Source organism: Myodes glareolus, chromosome 4, assembly GCF_982192425.1.
Source record: "Myodes glareolus chromosome 4, mMyoGla1.1, whole genome shotgun sequence".
NCBI lineage: Eukaryota > Metazoa > Chordata > Mammalia > Rodentia > Cricetidae > Myodes > Myodes glareolus.
Window position 1 is genome coordinate 80,202,349 of NC_142029.1, and position 17,419 is coordinate 80,219,767.

The window sequence follows — 17,419 nt, forward strand, 5'->3', positions numbered from 1 at the left end:
CTAATAGGTCCTTCCAGTGAACGGCCAGGCATTGAAAATGCAGCATAGACAAAGGGCTAGGAAAATGCAATGTAGTCCAAGGGCTGAGATAAACTTAGGTATTTTGTGGAATATGGAGACACCTGGCCCCACCCTCACTTATCCTGTCATACTTTCTCACACAGAGGCATTGGTATGTTGTTCATGTGTCCAGGTACACGGTTTAGGCTGTCCCGTGCTGTTGGCAATGAGCCATTCCAGACCTTCTCCGTGAGTTACAGCAGGTGTTTGGGCAGAGTCCATTCACTTAGTAATATGCTACTATTGATCTGGCCTTGAATCTAAATTTCTGGAGAATTCTTAAATATTATTTTATAAGGTGAAGGGATTATTTATCTGTCTATTGTTATCTATTACTAACCTCCACACTCAATAACTAAAACACACACACACACACACACACACACACACACACACACACACACACGAGCATGTTTGCATAACTCCGAGAGAGGAGAGAGAGAGAATACAAGAAAATAAGGATGTCAGAAAATGCATTGCTAAATCTGGAAGGGAATTGATTCAGAAGGTACCAAACTAATGGGGAAAGAGGAGGAGGAGAATGCAGGAGGAGAAAGAAGAAGAGGTATGGGGGAAGAGAAGCAGAACGGGAGGAGGGATGGAATTTAGAGCAGGGATGTATCAGTGGCAACCATTGGGCAATGTTTGTTCCGCTGCTGTCTCTTGGGGACAGCTTCTGGAGATGGGATGGGGAGAATTAAGGGCCCTTCGACTGTATGAATAGGCATTTGTTGACTTCAGGCCAATATCAATTTAATTTCAAGCCACTAAAATTCTAATTTTATTGGCACCTCAGAAAGGCAGCAATTGTTCCATTTCCATGGCCCAGCTATTCTCTGAGGCAGGCTAGAACTTGTCCTGTTTGCTCAAGCCCGAGAAAGGACAGGCGGTGTCATTCTGAGAGCTCTCCTGTCTCCTCCCATGGACAAGTCCACCGAGTGACAGTCCTCACACTACCCTGGGGGCCCAGCGCTTCTTAGCTTCACACCCTGGTGTCTTGTGGACAGTTTGGTCCTTCCAGGAGACCAATGGAGCTGAAAACAGGCCTTTGCATGGGATTTAATGACTTCAGAGTCTACTGAATGGTACTTCACCAAAGGTGGCTCAAACCTCTTGTCACCCCCAGAGTAAGGGGTAGAGTTTGGATGCTTACTGTCTGGGAGAATCCGGGCCATTGACTTAATTTTTATGAGCCCCAGACTCCTCATTTTGCTCTCAGTGTTCTTATGAAGAGCAAGAGGGTCAACGCCTGAGAAACCTGCACACATTATAGCACCCAGAAAGGACTCAGAGAATTGCAGCTGCAATGCCAATGTAGCTCCACGAATCAAAAGGTGGGACATGGGAAATGCACCCTGGATTTCACCTCTGTGATTATGTCCTGAGCTCCAGATGCCTTCAGCAAGCTGCAGTTTAAACTAGTTAGTTAACTAGTGTAGTGCGGCCAGTGTAGTGTGCCTCCATGTGGGTTACTTTCTGTGACCTTTGAAGACAGCTGGGCTCCTTAATAAACTGATTGGAGGACGCGAGCTCTGAAAGTGAGTTGTAAACGACACAGACAGTCTTATAAATCACCCATGTAAGCGTGTGGGATGCATATTTAAGGATCTAAGGCAGGAGTTTAGGAAGAGAAGATAAATCTGAACTCTGCACTGGATCTGCTGTATGGCAGATGTCAAGAGAAGGAAGGTCAACATTTGCTGAGAAAGTTTACAAAACAGTATTTTGGAAACACAACAGAGTTTCCTCAAGGTTAGCATTGCTGTAGGTAAAGTGTGTGCTTTTGGCCACATTAGCATTCCATTGACTAATGCTGGATAAAAGAGACAAATGACTCATCATATCTTTGTCTGATGTTGCTCCAAGATGTACATCCTTTAGCCAAAGCAGGTTTCTCCTTTCGCAGCCTCTTAGCAATTCCGACTCCTCCATCCCATGGCATCCCCGGCATTTCATCGTATTAGAATAATTTTAAATGCACAACTAAGTTAGATGAAGCTATTCAATGATAGTTAGCGATTTCCTGATTAAGTGATAATATTGAAATCAAACAATACTATTACTGCAAATTGAATAAAACCAAAATCTATTATACAAAGTTATTTATTAGTTTACAAAAGAGTTTGTTCGTTACATTGAGAAGGAAGGCACAGGGAAATTTCCATACAAAAATTTTTTATCAGTGAGTGTATAAAATAAGTGTGGCACGAGACCAGGTTTGAAGGCTTTCTATCGATCCCTACACTAGTATCAGGAGGTTAAAAACATTGAGATGTAAACCGTATGTGGGCTATTTTGTGAAGGGTTGAGTGGGTTATATGTCATCTAGATGTGGTAGAGAAACAGATGTGCCCACGGCACGCTCCAGGGCGGTTTTTACTAACTGTAGCAGGCATCACAGCTTGCTTCCCTCTTATAGAATTCACCGGTGATGGCTGCCGAGGGGGCAAAGTCCACATAGTCTGTGCTGGGGTAGAAGAACTCTGAGGTTCGGAGGGCATCCAGATGCTCTGCTTCACAGGTTGCCCAGTAGCAGACCGGAGGGGTGGCTGGGGAGAAGTGGTTGTCCTGGGGGTAGGAAGGCCAATGGTGGTGGTATGAGTAACCTTCCTCTGGGAGACTGTGGGTCAGGGAATCCAGGGAAGGCGGAGAAGTATAATTCTCTGGAGTGTAGGAAGGCGGCTGAGCTGGCGAGTAGCTGCAGTCAAAGGAGCCAGAGAGACTGGAGGAATCCGAAGGTGATCCTGGAGTCTAGAGAAATGAAAGCCAGGGAACGAAAAGCTTGGATCAAAAGTGTGGATTTAACTGTGCAAAGTGAGAAAATCAGGGGTAAAAATAAGCCTCAAGCCGTCCACCTAAATCCTTAGAAGTAATCTCGTTTGCTGACTGCGTGATTTCACCACGCTACATCCTATACTCCCCTTTCTTCTCCCCAACAATCAATTGCCTTGCTTCACTGCCTTCCTTTGTTAAAACCATACTTTGCAGGATGTTTTGTTCTTAAACCACAAAATCTCACTGTGTCTCGGGTCACCTGCACTTCAGATCCTGCTGCAGGCCACAGTATAAGCTGCAGGTGGCACCTTGGAGGTTTCTTGACCATGAGAAGCCAGGTAAACACACAGAGGTAAAGACTGAGGTCTCCAGGGTCCATCAAAAATACCCCAAGATAAGAAAACCCCTCCCCCGTCACCACTGTATCCCCCTGCAGCTGCCAAAGATCTACCACATCTTAAACAAGTTTACAATCATCAATCTTGGCAGTGGAGCGGAACCTGGGTGTTGAGTTCCCCGTCAGATATGCATTCTGTGGAGCTAATTTCCCGTCTCCTCTAAACTCAGCCTTTCCATTATAAAGACTTTTTGACAAACTAAAAGAAAAATGTGTTCACATTTCTTTTTAAAAGAAAAAAAAAGCCTTACATTTAAAACTTTAAAAAATTACAAATCCCTAAAACATAGAAACAATCTTACTCATTTTAAAGAGAACATGTTTCTGAACATTTGAGATCCTTTAAGAACAGAAAATCCAAATTCTTTCAACGATTAGCACTTTTTGGGTCTTTGTTTGAGGTAAGGTCTCATGTAGCCTAGGTTGTACTTCCATTCAGTATTTAGCTGAGACTTGCCTTGAACTCCTAATCCTATCTGTGCCTCCTACATGCTGGGATTAAAGGTATGCACCACAGCACTGCCTTACTTTCTCAGCCTTAAATACATTGCTTTGCTTATGGCAGACCAAACCCGCCAGTTAGTAGAGCCAGTTCAGCCTTTAAGTCAGGCCCCATTAGAGTATTTGCTATTGTGTAAATATAACCTCAATCCATTTTAAGGACATAAAAATCTAAGGGCTATTTTTAAAACTATTGATTTCCAAATTAACAGACGTCTTCTTAACTGATATATATAAATCAAGTGAGTAGCACCAGGGGACCTTTTTATTGCCAGATATCCATTTACTTGGAAATCATAATAAATGTGTATTCAAAGGTTTATGCCCTTCAAGGTGCCCACACATTGAACTTTAAATGCTTCCCTGACTATTTCCTTGTTGATAACATTTGTAAGCTTTCTCACGAGATGATGTAAACGCTTTTACAAAGCATCTCTACCCCACAGTTAGCAACCTTCAGGTTCCAGGAAGGATACAGATGAATTACCAGGCTCTGGTTATAGCAGAAAGGGGCCACTTGACAGCTGTCTGGGAAATAGTGGGGAACACTTTGTTCGGTGTTGAGCAAAGGCTCCAGGATTGTCTCTGTCTGAAGGTAGGACTCAAAGATCTGGTCGAGGCAGCTTGGACTTTCTTCACAAGAGATACAGGTGGAAAATTCTCGGGGTTGAAAATAACTGGGTGTGGAAGACATTGGTTCTGGTTCAAAATAAAGTCCTAGAAGAGAAAGGGAAATGATTTTTTTGCCGAAAAATTGCAAAGAAGATTTGAATAGAGTTTTTTTTTCTATTTATTTTATTTAGGGGGAAATGGTGATTGAGAAATTCTCTAAAAGTAAACAGTTTAGGAATTTGGACTGTTTTAGTTGTCTTGGGTTAACCCAGGTACCAGGGAGACATGTCTGATCAGGAAGATGGTAGATAACTCTAAACATGGCCAGGGTAAAATAAAAACAATGCGTAGTGGCCTAGCCTGCATCTAAATGTAACATTCAAAGGAGAGCACATGCCTTCGCTCTTTGGAGTATGGAAGCATTGACATCTTAACTTTATCTACAGTCCAGGGAGACTTCTCTGAAGCCACAGATGGACTTGCTGGGGGTTTTGGGAAACCTGATACTATACTCTTGATTCAGGGTTGCTGCTTTCCTAAACTGTTCGTGTAGCAACTTAAATTGCCGAGGAGAGGGTTTTGAGAAAGGACATTAATAGTGATGCATACACTAAAACTGGAAGCCTAGAAAGCAGAGTACAAATCGGTAGCTCTTTGCTTGGAAGTACAGAACCAAAGTGTCTTATTTGTGGACATGTTAAGAGGAGAGTGCAAAGGAAACAAAAATGATAGCGAGCCAAGGGGAATAATCTGACACACGTCACCTCCTTTCCATGCTAATAAGAGGAGTCCCCACGAGTGATAATTAGTCTCAAAGGTTCACAGGGGAGAAGTTTAGGGAGAGCCTATTAAAGGGACTTATAGAATTCGCAGTCTCCTTTCAGGTTAAGCTAAAGTGACATATTTGGTGGGAACTGCCATAGGCACAGGCTTCCTTCTGTACGACCTCCTTAAATTCTTAGCTGCTGAGTGGCGTAGGGCAGAGTGTTTATGTAATGGAGTTATTCATATTGGGCTGGGGAAAGTTACACTTGTTTGAACTGCGTTCTGGGAAGAGAGTAAAGAGTGGGAAGGGAGCCCCTGCCGGCTGGAAACTAAATGATTAAGAGCAAAGGCATCATTCTGGATATTCTGATCCCAACTCACAGTGCACCAAGAAAAGACAACAAAATTCTGAAACAAACCCTGATTTATAGTGAACTTGAGTTGCTTGGAGACAAGCAACTGGGATAAATGTGGAGGACAAAGTCTTGGGACAGAATAGACAGTATCTAATGAGGGCAAAACTTTGTCTTTCTTTCCTTGCTGGGCTTGCATCTGGAGTCACCTTCTGATTGGTTGGATTCCAATTAAATGGTGGTGCCTCTCTTAACCCCTGAGTCAGGCTCTGAGGGCTTCGGAGATGGACTTTTGCAGGGGGTTGAGGCAACTGGAGAGCTGGTTGTACTGACCTGCAGGCGAAGGCGTGCTGGGGTCTGGAAGGTGGATACTGCTGCTTCCTGACAGCTGTCAAGGCAAGAAGAAAAGCTTGAAGCAAAGGGAAGCAAGCGCTGGCTGCAGGTCTGCACGGGGGGGGGGGGGGGGGGGGGAGAGGCTGGGCAGGGGCTTCTCCCTCTGCTCTGCTGCGGGGGTGGTGGGTGGTGAGCAAGCGCTGGCTGCAGGCTACCCTGGGGAGCTGGGCAGGGGCTTCTCCTTCTGCTCTGCTGAGGTAGGTAAGCCAGACTCCTTCTGCTAAGAACATGGGGCTTCTTTAAATAAAACCAGCATGATAGTTTAGATTTGATTTTATATTTGCTTATTTGGGGAGTGTTTGTTTTTGTTTTTTTTTTCTAACATTAGATTCCTTGCTAAAATGTTAAGTGATTAATTTTGACAAAGGTTAACGTAAATAATTTTTGTTACAGAAATGTAACAATACAAGAAAGCTCAGTAAACAGCCTTTTTGCTAATCAATTTATTTTATAATGAGTAAGAGTTAACATTTACTTAACCCAACTATGACTTTAGTCAATACATTTCCTCTGGGTTTGTATCTACTACTTAGTTTCTTAGTCCTAGCAATTCATTTCCCCTAGAGAAATTAATAATAATAGTGAGACATTGTTTCTAGATTTGTTAAATCTGAGATGCTAAAATTTTCACATTTATGGCCTTTAAAATATAAAAAAATTTCTTGAAGTAGTATTCAGTGATTCGAACTTATACACATTTGAGTTCATAGCCAGAACAATTTCAGTTCTTTGCATATTTCAAAAAACTGTTTTCTATACAATTTACTTTTAAAAATTATTGATTCTAAATGCTGAAAATTCATAAGACTGAGCCTTTTAAATATTTAAAGTTAAGCAGCTTGCCATTTGCCAGCTGAAAGGACAATTACCCTAACCGAGCCATTCGGGATTTTTCTCTTTTAGATTTCAGGCGGTGACTTTAAAATTTAAAGGGACCAGCGAGCGCGCCTGCTGTTGCTCTGGGCTAGGAAGCTACTCACCACACCTCTCTTGGGCTGCCAGGGATCTACTCACTGCTGTCCCCTGAGCCACCTGCAGGCACTGCACAGCCAGCCATGGCTCAAACAGGAGGTGTGCTAATTTTGAAACCGATCCATGCTGTAATGTCATGAACCAGGAAGCTGGAAGTCTTTACCTGCTCTTTATGCAAATATCTGACTGCAGTTTGAGCTGGAGGGCTTGGAAGGAATGGGTCTTAAAAAAAAATCTGCTTCATTGTAGAGCTGGTTTTTAACTCCCTGCTTCCCCCATTGGTCTGTTTGCTTGCTTCCTTGTTATCACTCAGAGGTAGTTTACAATATCCTACTTGGTATTATCTCTCTTGCCCTCGCTTAGCTCTCTATTTTGCTCCAAGAATACAAAGAATGGCTCCTCTCTCTTAGATTTCAAACAGCACACAAATCCACAATTGACAGTACCATCAAGGCTATTAAAATCCAAAGACAATTAATGCTGAAAAAGATTTTTATCTTTATTTATCTTTAGATAAATACTAACTCAAGCTTTTCTTTACCTTAAAGTCAAAGAAGTGATGTGTGTGTGTGTGTGTGTGTGTATGTGTGTATGTGTGTGTGTAATTTGATATGGATGAAATAAGTTTTTAAAATTAAATGTACCAGTGTGGCACATACAGTTTTTTCTTCTGGTCACTAGAGGCCGGGGTCATCTAGCTCGGTCTGTAACCATCATTCATGATGGCTGTCTTAAAATTTCAGCTACTGCTCTGACTTCATAGCAAAAATCAAAACAGACTTATTTTTGCTTTGCAATATTTGACACAATAAATTCTCTCCTTGGGTTACTGTTTCCCAGAGACATCCTTTAACATTGAATGAAGTTGCATACAGTCTCTGTTAAACTCGGAAGATTTGCATGGAACAGGCACACATTACTCTCCCTGGGATGGTAACTAACACCCTTGCCGACTGGGTACACAGCTGGAGATGCCCCAGAATCTGACATCCTTCGCATTGCTCTCAGAGAGAGATTTCACGTCTGGGTCTCCTACTGCAGTGCTGTGTTCATGACTCAAGTGCTGGAAAGGGCAGGGATGAGTGAGAACCTCCTCAGAAGCAGAGTAGAGACTATTCTAGCAAGCAGTGTATGGTCTTGATAGACATTGTTTCTGAAGTCCCTCTTCATTCTCAGAGGGAACTCAGAAATGCCAAATCAGAACTCTCTTAGGACCAGAACCTGGCCAAATACTTCCTCTTACTCTGCTAAGGAGCCCACAGTGGTCACACCAGCTGTGAGGATCGAACAGGGGCAGTATTGCTTTGCCCAAATGGGATGGATGCTCCGGGTACAGCCGAAGCAGAGCTCTGCTAAGTACCAAAGCTCCCTGCTGAAATATTGTGTTTTATTGTAAACACCTTGGTGGGTTGATCTTTGTCTGCAAAAGCCCTTTCCAGCTCCCTTGTCCCTAGTTTTATTAATGGTATAGCTATGAACCATTGAGGTTATTAAACTCCCGCTTAGTATGATGAGTTCAGGGAGCCAATACTGAAAAATAAGACCTCCTCGTCTCTGCCTTTAGCCTGTTGTCAACTTCAAGACTTAGCTGTCATGGAGGAACACAGATTTCTGATCTATTTATGTCGTCTGCTCGTTACAACCAATGAAATAATGAATATATAAGAGTGCTTTAAAAAAGAAGACTGCAAATCCCCTTTGCAATGTAAGGGCATTCTACAGCCACCTGAAATTCTGCAATGGAGAGAACTAATCTCTCTAGCTGTATATACCAAATTCATAGCAAATATGCTTGAACTCTAAGTTCTGAGCCAGGGGTATACTATACATTAGTGTGTCCTGGCTATCCACCCTTGGTTGGAATTTATTTTAGTGACCTTTCCCAAATAGTATCTGTTATGCACTCAAAGTACTTAGACAACCCTATTAGCTTTCAGCTGAAAGATGAGGGGAATTGACAAAAGAGAGTAAGTTAATGTGCAGGGGCCATGAGTCCAGTTCCTCTGGCTCAGAAACCTATGTCACCGTTCCTCCACAGTGTCTCCCTCCAATTGCCGGAGGAGCCAAAGTCCCTTCTACGAAGTTTTACTTGGAACACACACAGCACCTCATGGAGATGAGGACCTGTGGTAACTGGTACATGTGATTGGAGTCCTAGCTGTCTGATACTCCTCCACACCCACATGTAGCTCCCCACGAGCAATAACAGTATCCTGTGCCGAGGGTACTTCAGATTGAACTTCTTGTTGGTGGAAGTAACCTAGCGTGCATGGTTCGGCAGCTGCCCTGCACACTCTAGTAGTGTATGTGAAGTGGCAGGGCACCCCACGATTTCCCAGATCAGTTTTGTAACAGTTCTGTGTACTTTTAGAGACAGGGTCCTTTTCTTCTGGAGACTTCCAGTGACTGGTGATTTTTTATTTTCTTCACAAAAGTGACTATAGAGTCTAAGTTACAGAGAAGCTAGGTGGGTTTTTGGGAGAAATTTTTCTATGAGTTTGTGGGGGCTGTATCTATAATCTATCTTAACATTGTAACAATGTACTTACCTGCTGGCTGCCTCTCTCCCTTGCAGAGGACCAACAACCCTTCCACACTCAACTACGAACAGTGAGCGATGAGCCTCCCACAGCCCTGAGCCCTACACCATGCCCCACATGTTTTTGTGACTGCCTGTGGTAACCTGGGGGGAAGCTGGAAAGAGAAGTAGTAAGGATCCCTGAGCAGGACTGTGCTTGTTGGCAGCTTCTACATCTTCCCAATCACAGGGCGGAAGGAGGCCCACCGGGGCCTGGGGGTGGGGGAGGGGTTGTGCTTACTGTTGCCCCTGAGGTGGCCTGGTGTGCCCTTCTTTGCTGCAGTAGCTCTTTCACTGTCATCTTCACGCGGACACCTTGATACACCTTCGGTTTTTCTGCAGGAGAGGCAACCGGGTCAATATGGTCAACCCCAAAGTTTGGGTATCTAGGGGTATAGCGAGGGTCCCGTTGTTAAGGCTAGGGTACCCACGACCGGCGGAGTTACTACCTTTGCAGAACACAAAGAGAATGAAAGAGGGAGGGAGGGAGGGAGCAAGGAAGGAGGGAGGGAGGGAGGGAGGGAGGGAGAGAGAGAGAGAGAGAGAGAGAGAGAGAGAGAGAGAGAGAGAGAGAGAGAGGAAGAGAACTCTCTCAAGCTTGAAAAGGTGAAGACAAGCTTCCGGGTCTTAGTGGGAACAGTTCTCATGGGCATCTAAGAATCTAAGAAGTCATTCACCCTAGCTGGGCCTCATCCTGAGTTCAGTACAAGTTGTGCTGTTCTGGAATGTGGAGGCAGGTTCAGCAAGCCTACTATTTTGGCTAAGACAATAAAATCTGGGGTTCTGACTGAGCTTGTGGACCTGGGGGAGCTCTCTGACTCATAACAACTGACCTCTCGCACCTCACCATAATGTGAGGTACCTCATAATGTGAGGTACATATTGTGAGACCTCCTTTCCCCCCACTGTATTCCTCCATCAGGCCAGACATGGCTTCTGGGGAGGTACAGCCGTTAGTTGTGGTGCCCTTGGTCTGGAAGCCCCCCGCCCCCCGACAAGCAACAGGGATCTGGACAGGCTGTAAGGTACTTACTGGACTGACCCCCAGAAAAGAGGCCAAGTCCAGGGAATTTCCTCTTGTCAGCCCTTTTCTTTTTCTAATTCCCCTTCTTTTTCATCCACTTTCCCCTTCTATTCTCGGACCCTGTAACTCTCTTCCCACTCCCTCGGTTTTCAGGACAGGTACTTCTCAGAGAACTGGGCTGTGGAGATTTCTCCAGCAAGAGCGGCAGCTCTGAGTAAAGGCATCCCGAGGCTCCCTAGGACCGCGCAGTCGCCTGGAGGCCGCCCTCCGGAAGGGGCCGCCCCTGAGCCCGCAGAGCTGGGCCGGGTGGCCTGGGAGAGCCCAAGTGGCCCGCCGCGCTAGGCGGGGGTCGGCTGGGAGGGACCTGTGACAGCCTGGGTGCAGAGCGCAGTGAGTAGGTCTGGCTGGTTGCTATGCCAGGTTAGACCGGGTAGATGCCCTTTCCAAACGGGGTTTGTCGCAGAAGTCCAGGGTGACTCCCGCCTCGACCTTGACTCAAGAGCAAGCCCCTGGGAGTAGCACGGGGAGGGGTGGAGCGCAGTGGTCCTGGCCTGGGCATCTGGCGACAATGCCAGGCCGCCAGCGCCTCGCCTGGTTAGTGCTGGGACCGCGACTGGACAGCTGGGAGACCCCCACCCACGAGCCAGAACTGAGAGCTAGGATCCCACAGGAAAGCTGGTGTGCGATTCTTTCTTCTTCCCGATCCTGGGAATCGGATGTCTCGCCGCAGCGCGAGGGCGCGCCCTCTCCGCTCCGGTCTCCTTCCCCACCCCTCCACCCCCATCCGCATTGCCTGGCTTGGCTCCGGGGACCTGTAGGCTGCGAGTGCGCCTTGGGGGTCTACGCGGAGACAGCCCCAGCCCAGCTCCCTGCCGGATGCGTTCTTGCTCCAGTCCCGGGCTCACGGTGAGCCTCTAGCTCCCCCCGCCGCCGCTTCTGGGCGCACATGATCCGAGCCTGCAATTCCCAGGACGCCAAGGTGGAAAAGAGAAGGGGCAGGCAGAGGCCTGGGGTACGCGATTGTCCTGCACAGCCAGGTGGGCCTTTGGGCCTCTGCCCTTACCCAGCGGGAGCCGACACAGCGGGCCCGCGCCCTCTCTGGATCCATGCCCGGCCCTGACTATCCTGCTCTGACTCTGTGACTCTCTGTTATACGCAGGAAAAGCAGAGGAAATACACCCGGATCCAAGTGCCCCTGGCCCTCATGACCCGACCCCTGGAGAAGCAGTCGAGTTACCCGACATCGTGGTCAGCAGGAGCTGGGCTGGAGACTGGATGCTGCAGCTGCAGAGACTCAGCACCTAGCAGGGCTCCTGTGCAGGGAGAAAGGCAGAGATGCGACATTTTTAAAGTTTCACAAAACACGAGGCAGCACCCAGGTCCCTGGAGCAGGAGATACACAGAATTAATGTTTTATACCTTCGGGTATAGGTTTGAGTTTTTCCCCCCTCATGCCAAGTATTTAAAACCTCTAGAAACCCATGATTTGACAATCAATGATTGCGCGATACTTTCAATTTGAATATTCAAAGGCTTAACAAAATGGCCTATCTTCTGCAGAAATCCTGCACACAGGCACCCCACAGAGAGTCCAGAGAAACAGGGAGTGAGATGTCTTGGGGTCCTGACCCCTGCTTTTTCCCCATTTTAAACATTTTGTCCACCTTCCCACAGACAGAGCAGGTGTCCTCAAAGATGCTCCCTGTTTCTGTCACAAAGGCGGTCCAGAAACCCCCACTGACCTAGGCTGCTCCTCCAGGATCACCCGAGCCAGGCTGGCTAGCCACAAAGATTCTCAGTTGTCCAATCTGCATTTTAAGGGAGAAATCTCAGGTTTTGGAAAATGAACATGGCAGCCAGTGGGTGTGGCACAGCAAAGGGCCCTTTGGGCCCAGGTTGCAGGCCAGGGGACAGCAGAGGCCTAAGTTTTGCACTTCACATTCCTCTGGGCCTGCCTGGCCTCTGTAGGCCTTTCCTCTCTATCCATCTTCCCTCTGGCTAGGCCACAGATACTGAGCTTCCAACAGGAAGTCCTTGTGTGCCAGTGATCACTCTGCTCCTAGGAGAGCTGTGGATGATCACTGCTGCCCTTGACCGGCTGAGATTTCTCCAGGCCGGGATTCCATCACTGCTCTGTGGCATTCCATATTCTTATATTTGCTTCTTCCTCTTCCTCTGTACCCCAGTCTTTGGTAGGGGGTTGTGGAGTCTGAGCTGCCTCACTGGACCCCCTCACAGGTAGCTTGGGCCTGTGCTGATGCATACTTTGCAGGCACTGCCTGAGTTGCTCTCTGACCTGTGAACGATGGGAGAGACTGGAGTGATGGAGAAGGCCAGGCCAAGTCTTCACAGAGAGACAGAGGAGTCCCCTTTGCAAACAACTAGGTGTTTCCAGGAATGCAGATAAAGTGATAGTACGGGTTTCTGGTCTTTGATCCCAGAGTTCGAGTTCTCTGAAATGAAAAAAAAAAAGTAAGCTTTAGCTTCAAAGACCTTTAGAAAAATATCTGAAAATGTGAAATGTATCAAACGCAGTGTATTAGATAAAGGGTATAATAGCTCAGCTAAAGGGTCTCTGGGATGATAAAAGCATCATGGGCAGAAATGTCTGTCAGGCAGGTGGAACCACACATGTGGGAGAGGACCAAGGCTGGGTACACCCGGGGCAGCATCTGGTGGTGGAGGGTAGGGTGAGGTGGGGCTGTATTCGGTCCAGCTGGTGTTTATCAGCCACTGGAGCCTATTTCTGCAAAGCCAGGCCTAAGGACCAGACCAAGGAAGGACCCAGGACTGAGAGAAATCCCCTCCCTGGTACCACTTTCTTCTTCCATGCAGCATTTCCCTTTGCCTCTTTTCTCCTCCCCCCCCCCAAAATCTTGGTCTTATTTTTGGCTTGCTTTTAAGAAGCTTTTCTTTTTGTCTTTTTTTGCTTTTTCTTGTTTATTCTCCCCCATATTTTCTATTCCTCATTTTTTTTCTCCCTGTTTATTTCTTCATTTCCTGTCTTCTTGTCTCTCTATGGTTCTATATGTGCCTTTCTTCCCCCACTGTTCTGGAGTGCTGTCTCATTCTTTCAGATTAAATATCCTTCCTCAGCTCTCCACTCACACAGGAATGGCTGAGGTGGCCTGAGGTCACAGTTCTCCCTTGGCAACGTCAAGGACACTAATGCTTGGACTGGGTCCTCAGAGAGAACATAGGCTGGGAGATGCAGGCTCCTTTGAAGCCTGGGGTCTACAGAGATGACAGAGAGTAAAGAAATCTGCGCCTCTTCTCCCAGAAGCCTTTGCTTGCGCCACAGTACAAGTCTTAGGGCATCTGAGGGTTGGTGCTGTTGCCCAGAGTGAGAGTGTGGTGGTGTTCCTGCCAAGCAACTACAGGAAACTGTTTCCCCAGACCCCTTTTGAAACTCTTCCCCCCGTCATCTATACTACAGGTCAACACAACATTAAGGAGTTTTGATTCTTGTTATTTTAACTGAAAAACCTCAGAACAGCCATTTCAGAGTCAAAAGCCATGTCTGAGGAGGCAAGAGACAATACTTTCTCAGTGGAGCTACGTTTCATCTCGTGTGTGTGTGTGTGTGTGTGTGTGTGTGTGTGTGTTGAAACCTAGAGCAACCAGCCATTTTTTTTTTGCCCTGAGATTCCAAATGCCTGTAGAACTGGGTACCCTTCTTGCTTGCTTGCTCATTCATTCATTCATTCATTCACTCATTTTGATGTTGAGATAGAATTCGGGGCATGCTGGGTAAGCACTCTACGTACAACTGAACTGCATTCCCAAACCATAGAAGATTGTTTAAAGTTCTTACCTGTTGTTACTGGGCGCTAGACCTGTGTTGTGTAGTAGTCCCACTGTACAGTTGAAGAAGCTAACTTAGAGGGATGGCCATCTTGCCAAGTTTAGCAAGCACATAGATGAGAGAACTGGGGTTCAAACTTTTGTAAGTCTCACCCCACAGTCCTTGCCATATTATCATTTTGTCCAAGGAGCTTAAGACCGCGTCATATGATGTGGGAACATTCTAGAAACATAGGGCCCAGAAGAAGCAACTGGCTAGAGGTGAAGACAAGCTGTCCATTATGCTGACTGTGGTTTGTGTGTCCAACCAGGACCCTCTTTCTGGGGGCTTGTTGTTCTAGGATGTCTCCCCCGAAGTCCCATCAATTCCTTTGAGGTTGTAATAAAACAACTATGGGTCTGTCTGGTGGGTTGTCACAGGCTCCTTTGCTTTTAACACAGTGTCTTAATGTTGAGTGTTGGAAGGGATCTTGACATTTCAGAGGGACTGACATCTTGGCCAGTGACTGTCTAGCTTGTAGCTCCATTGCTGGATTATAGAAAAACTGTTCAGAGGAGATGGGTATCACTATTTGTAAGGCTGCTTTAGCCATTACTGGAGTCCTATAAATATGGTGATGAGTGACTGATCCATAATCCAACTAGGTGTTCCTTGAGCACACGATATATACCAACATGGCAATGAGTACCGGAATATACAGATAAGTAAACCTTGGTTTCTGCCAGCAATGGCTCTATTCGCCACATGCACACTACTGTTTTCCTATCATGGGTTCATTTACAGATATTCACTTACCATTTATTCCACAACCATACATTGGTTTCTCTGACCGGTCCAGTGCTTGTTTTCCACTCAAGCCTTCTTTCCTTGAAGCCACTGTCCGTAGTTTCCCCCGTTCTTCATAAATCAGCTTTTCAGATCTTTGCTTTTCCATGCAAAAAGTTCAAAAATCCTTTAGTTCATCTCTGACCTTCGCAAAGTCAGTCAGCAGCCCCTGGAGTGGGTAGAAAGGATATTTTTAATGTGTAAAGTATCGATGGGGCTTTGTATGCCGATGACACTGCACACCACCATGCCCTTCCCTCAAAGCAGGTTTTATTAAACTTAGGCATGTTCGTATTACAGGACCTTCGGGATGAGGGAAGGTGTACTTCCTTCCTTTCAGATTTGACTATAGCCCTTTAGTATTGCAAAGTTCTTTTGTCACCCCGACGCGGGGACACTGTTACCGAATGTTGTGGGAAATATCAAGTTCCCAAAAGTTGAATCTATTGAAGAAACAAGTATTCGTTGGTCCTTAGGGTACACATTTGGTCCATGTGAAAATGACCGAGAAGGCTAGTAGATGGAGGATATGGAAGATTTTGTATACAGTCAGTTTCTCCTTGTAGCATATATTCAGAATTCAGGTTTTTCTTTAAGAAAAGCTTATGATGAACCAGCCTTTGATCATTTATTATTTAGGCAAGAAAAGTACCATAACATACTGCTTAGAAAGTTTTTGATTTTCTTGAACCGTTTTTATTTTATCATATTCCTAACATATAAAAGTGTACAGAGAATACTGTCATGAAAACCTGTGACTATATCACCAAGGTTGAGGAATAAAATGGCTGAGTGATCATACATTTATGAGTTGCTAAGCATTAGATCTTCCGAATTATTCCACTCATGATATTTGGTTAGGGGAAAAGTCTGTCATTTTTCTTAATATAAAAGGTCTGATACCTTGGTATTGTTTGTTTGAACTACTGTTTTTCCTTTTGGAATGTGTAACTTTTTTTCCTGTTCTTTCTTGTAATCTAATGGCAATGCACTGTATTTTGTAAATCTGTGAGTCTTGCTTTATCAGAAGTTATTGTTAAAAGATACTTATGTATCACATACCTAAATTGACATGAGGCCAATGTTTGAAAATGAGTATTGAAAATGTATTATTATTTAGTTTGACCCTAAGTAATAATACATTTATTATTAAGTTTCTAATTTATTGTGCTTGTTTTAATCATACCAGAGATAGTAAACCCCAAACAATTAATTTATATGTCATCTTAGAAATATCTCATAGTACACATGGTTATTAAAAGATATACTATTTCAAAAGTTCATCAATTTTCCTTCTTAAAGATATTTCAAGATACTTAATTGCCCATCCTAGGAATGTGCCCACAAATGCTTAATATTCATCCATGATCAACTTGTTTCAGAGAGCTGTCATCCACAGAGTCAGGGGCTAAATAGCTGTTCATCTTTGTGGTGGTTTTAGTTCAGTCTAAGCCAGGTCTGCTGAGAGCCTACAGCATCCTCGCCCTAAGCCAAGTGCTAGGGATGCAAGGTGAGCCATTGACGCATCCTTCACTTCCTTGATGATCACTCCAGAGTGAAGGAGTTTGCAGTTTGCCTTTCTAGAGTCAATGGTTAGTGAACATATTGTATAAGATGAACAGTGTGACAGTGGCTTGAACAGAGAGGGCATTTGAGACAGAACCCAGTGGTTGAACATTAAATTAATTTTGGTGAGTCGCTATAATATCATTACAATGCAATGTGACTTAAACCTTGGAATCAGTTGTTATTTTGGTACTTTAATTACAAGTGGTTTTATGTTCAACTATATATTTATAGAAAAGTCAATATTCAGATACTCTTCTGTGTATATGCATCTCTGTACGCTAGCACGTAGCTAACTGCTGAGGTTACTTTTTCCTTTGTGGACTTTCCCCTTGGGGGACTTTCTTTTGGGGGCACTTCATGACTACCATGCTATTACATTATTAAGTCATCTGTGGAAAGCCATAGTGATCATTTAAAAGTACTTATTAAATAAACAAAGTAAAGATGTGGTTTTCTTCTCTCTTTCTTTGGGGTTTGAATTACATTGTATGAGAAATACAAACGCTTTCAGCAACGTGCTCTGTCTGCTCCCAGTGATTCATGGGCTGATTGTCTACAAATGCAGGCTCTGCATGGGCATATTTTAAATTTCACTTAACAATTTTAATTCTATGCGTTTTTTTGTTGTGTGTGGGTGTGTGCATCTGGGGTGTGTGCACGTCATAGTACATGTGTGGAGGTCAGAGAACGCCTTCTAGGAGTCAGCTCTCGCCTCCTACCATGTAGGACCTGGGATTAGAACTCAGGTTAGCAGGTTTCACTTGCCAAACCTTACTGCTGATCCGTAAAT

The 17,419-nt window shown here is 45.1% G+C and overlaps 1 protein-coding gene and 2 long non-coding RNA genes across 4 annotated transcripts; 2 read left to right on the top strand and 1 right to left on the bottom strand.

Annotated features, from left to right (window-relative positions):
• Positions 1 to 2,129: 2,129 nt before the first annotated feature.
• Positions 2,130 to 11,819, bottom strand: Pou2af3 (POU class 2 homeobox associating factor 3). Of its 2 annotated transcripts, none has more exons than XM_048417403.3 (5): positions 11,668 to 11,819; positions 9,648 to 9,742; positions 5,797 to 5,851; positions 4,221 to 4,450; positions 2,130 to 2,811 (listed from the first exon to the last, which is right to left on the bottom strand). In XM_048417403.3, the coding sequence occupies exons 1-5, from the start codon at positions 11,672 to 11,674 to the stop codon at positions 2,440 to 2,442; spliced, it is 759 nt and encodes a 252-aa protein (XP_048273360.2). In that variant the 5' UTR covers positions 11,675 to 11,819; the 3' UTR covers positions 2,130 to 2,439. The 2 variants fall into 2 exon arrangements, with proteins under 2 accessions (XP_048273360.2, XP_085544876.2); XM_085688750.2 differs by lacking the exon at positions 11,668 to 11,819 and adding an exon at positions 10,440 to 10,586.
• On the top strand, positions 5,194 to 7,306 carry LOC146894487 (uncharacterized). Its single transcript, XR_015001643.2, has 2 exons — positions 5,194 to 5,905; positions 6,760 to 7,306. It is a non-coding gene; the product is annotated as an uncharacterized LOC146894487 (long non-coding RNA).
• Positions 10,704 to 17,078, top strand: LOC146894488 (uncharacterized). Its single transcript, XR_015001641.2, has 2 exons — positions 10,704 to 11,467; positions 11,590 to 17,078. It is a non-coding gene; the product is annotated as an uncharacterized LOC146894488 (long non-coding RNA).
• The last annotated feature ends 341 nt before the right edge of the window (positions 17,079 to 17,419 follow it).

What these genes read in the sequence shown, in the direction of transcription:
- Pou2af3 (XM_048417403.3), bottom strand. An exon ending in CAGCACGCCTTCGCCTGCAG is followed by an intron (nt 4,451 to 5,796) that starts GTCAGTACAACC and finishes TTTCTCTTCTAG; the next exon opens with GACTTTATTTTGAACCAGAA. An exon ending in TCTGCTATAACCAGAGCCTG is followed by an intron (nt 2,812 to 4,220) that starts GTAATTCATCTG and finishes TCATTTCTCTAG; the next exon opens with ACTCCAGGATCACCTTCGGA.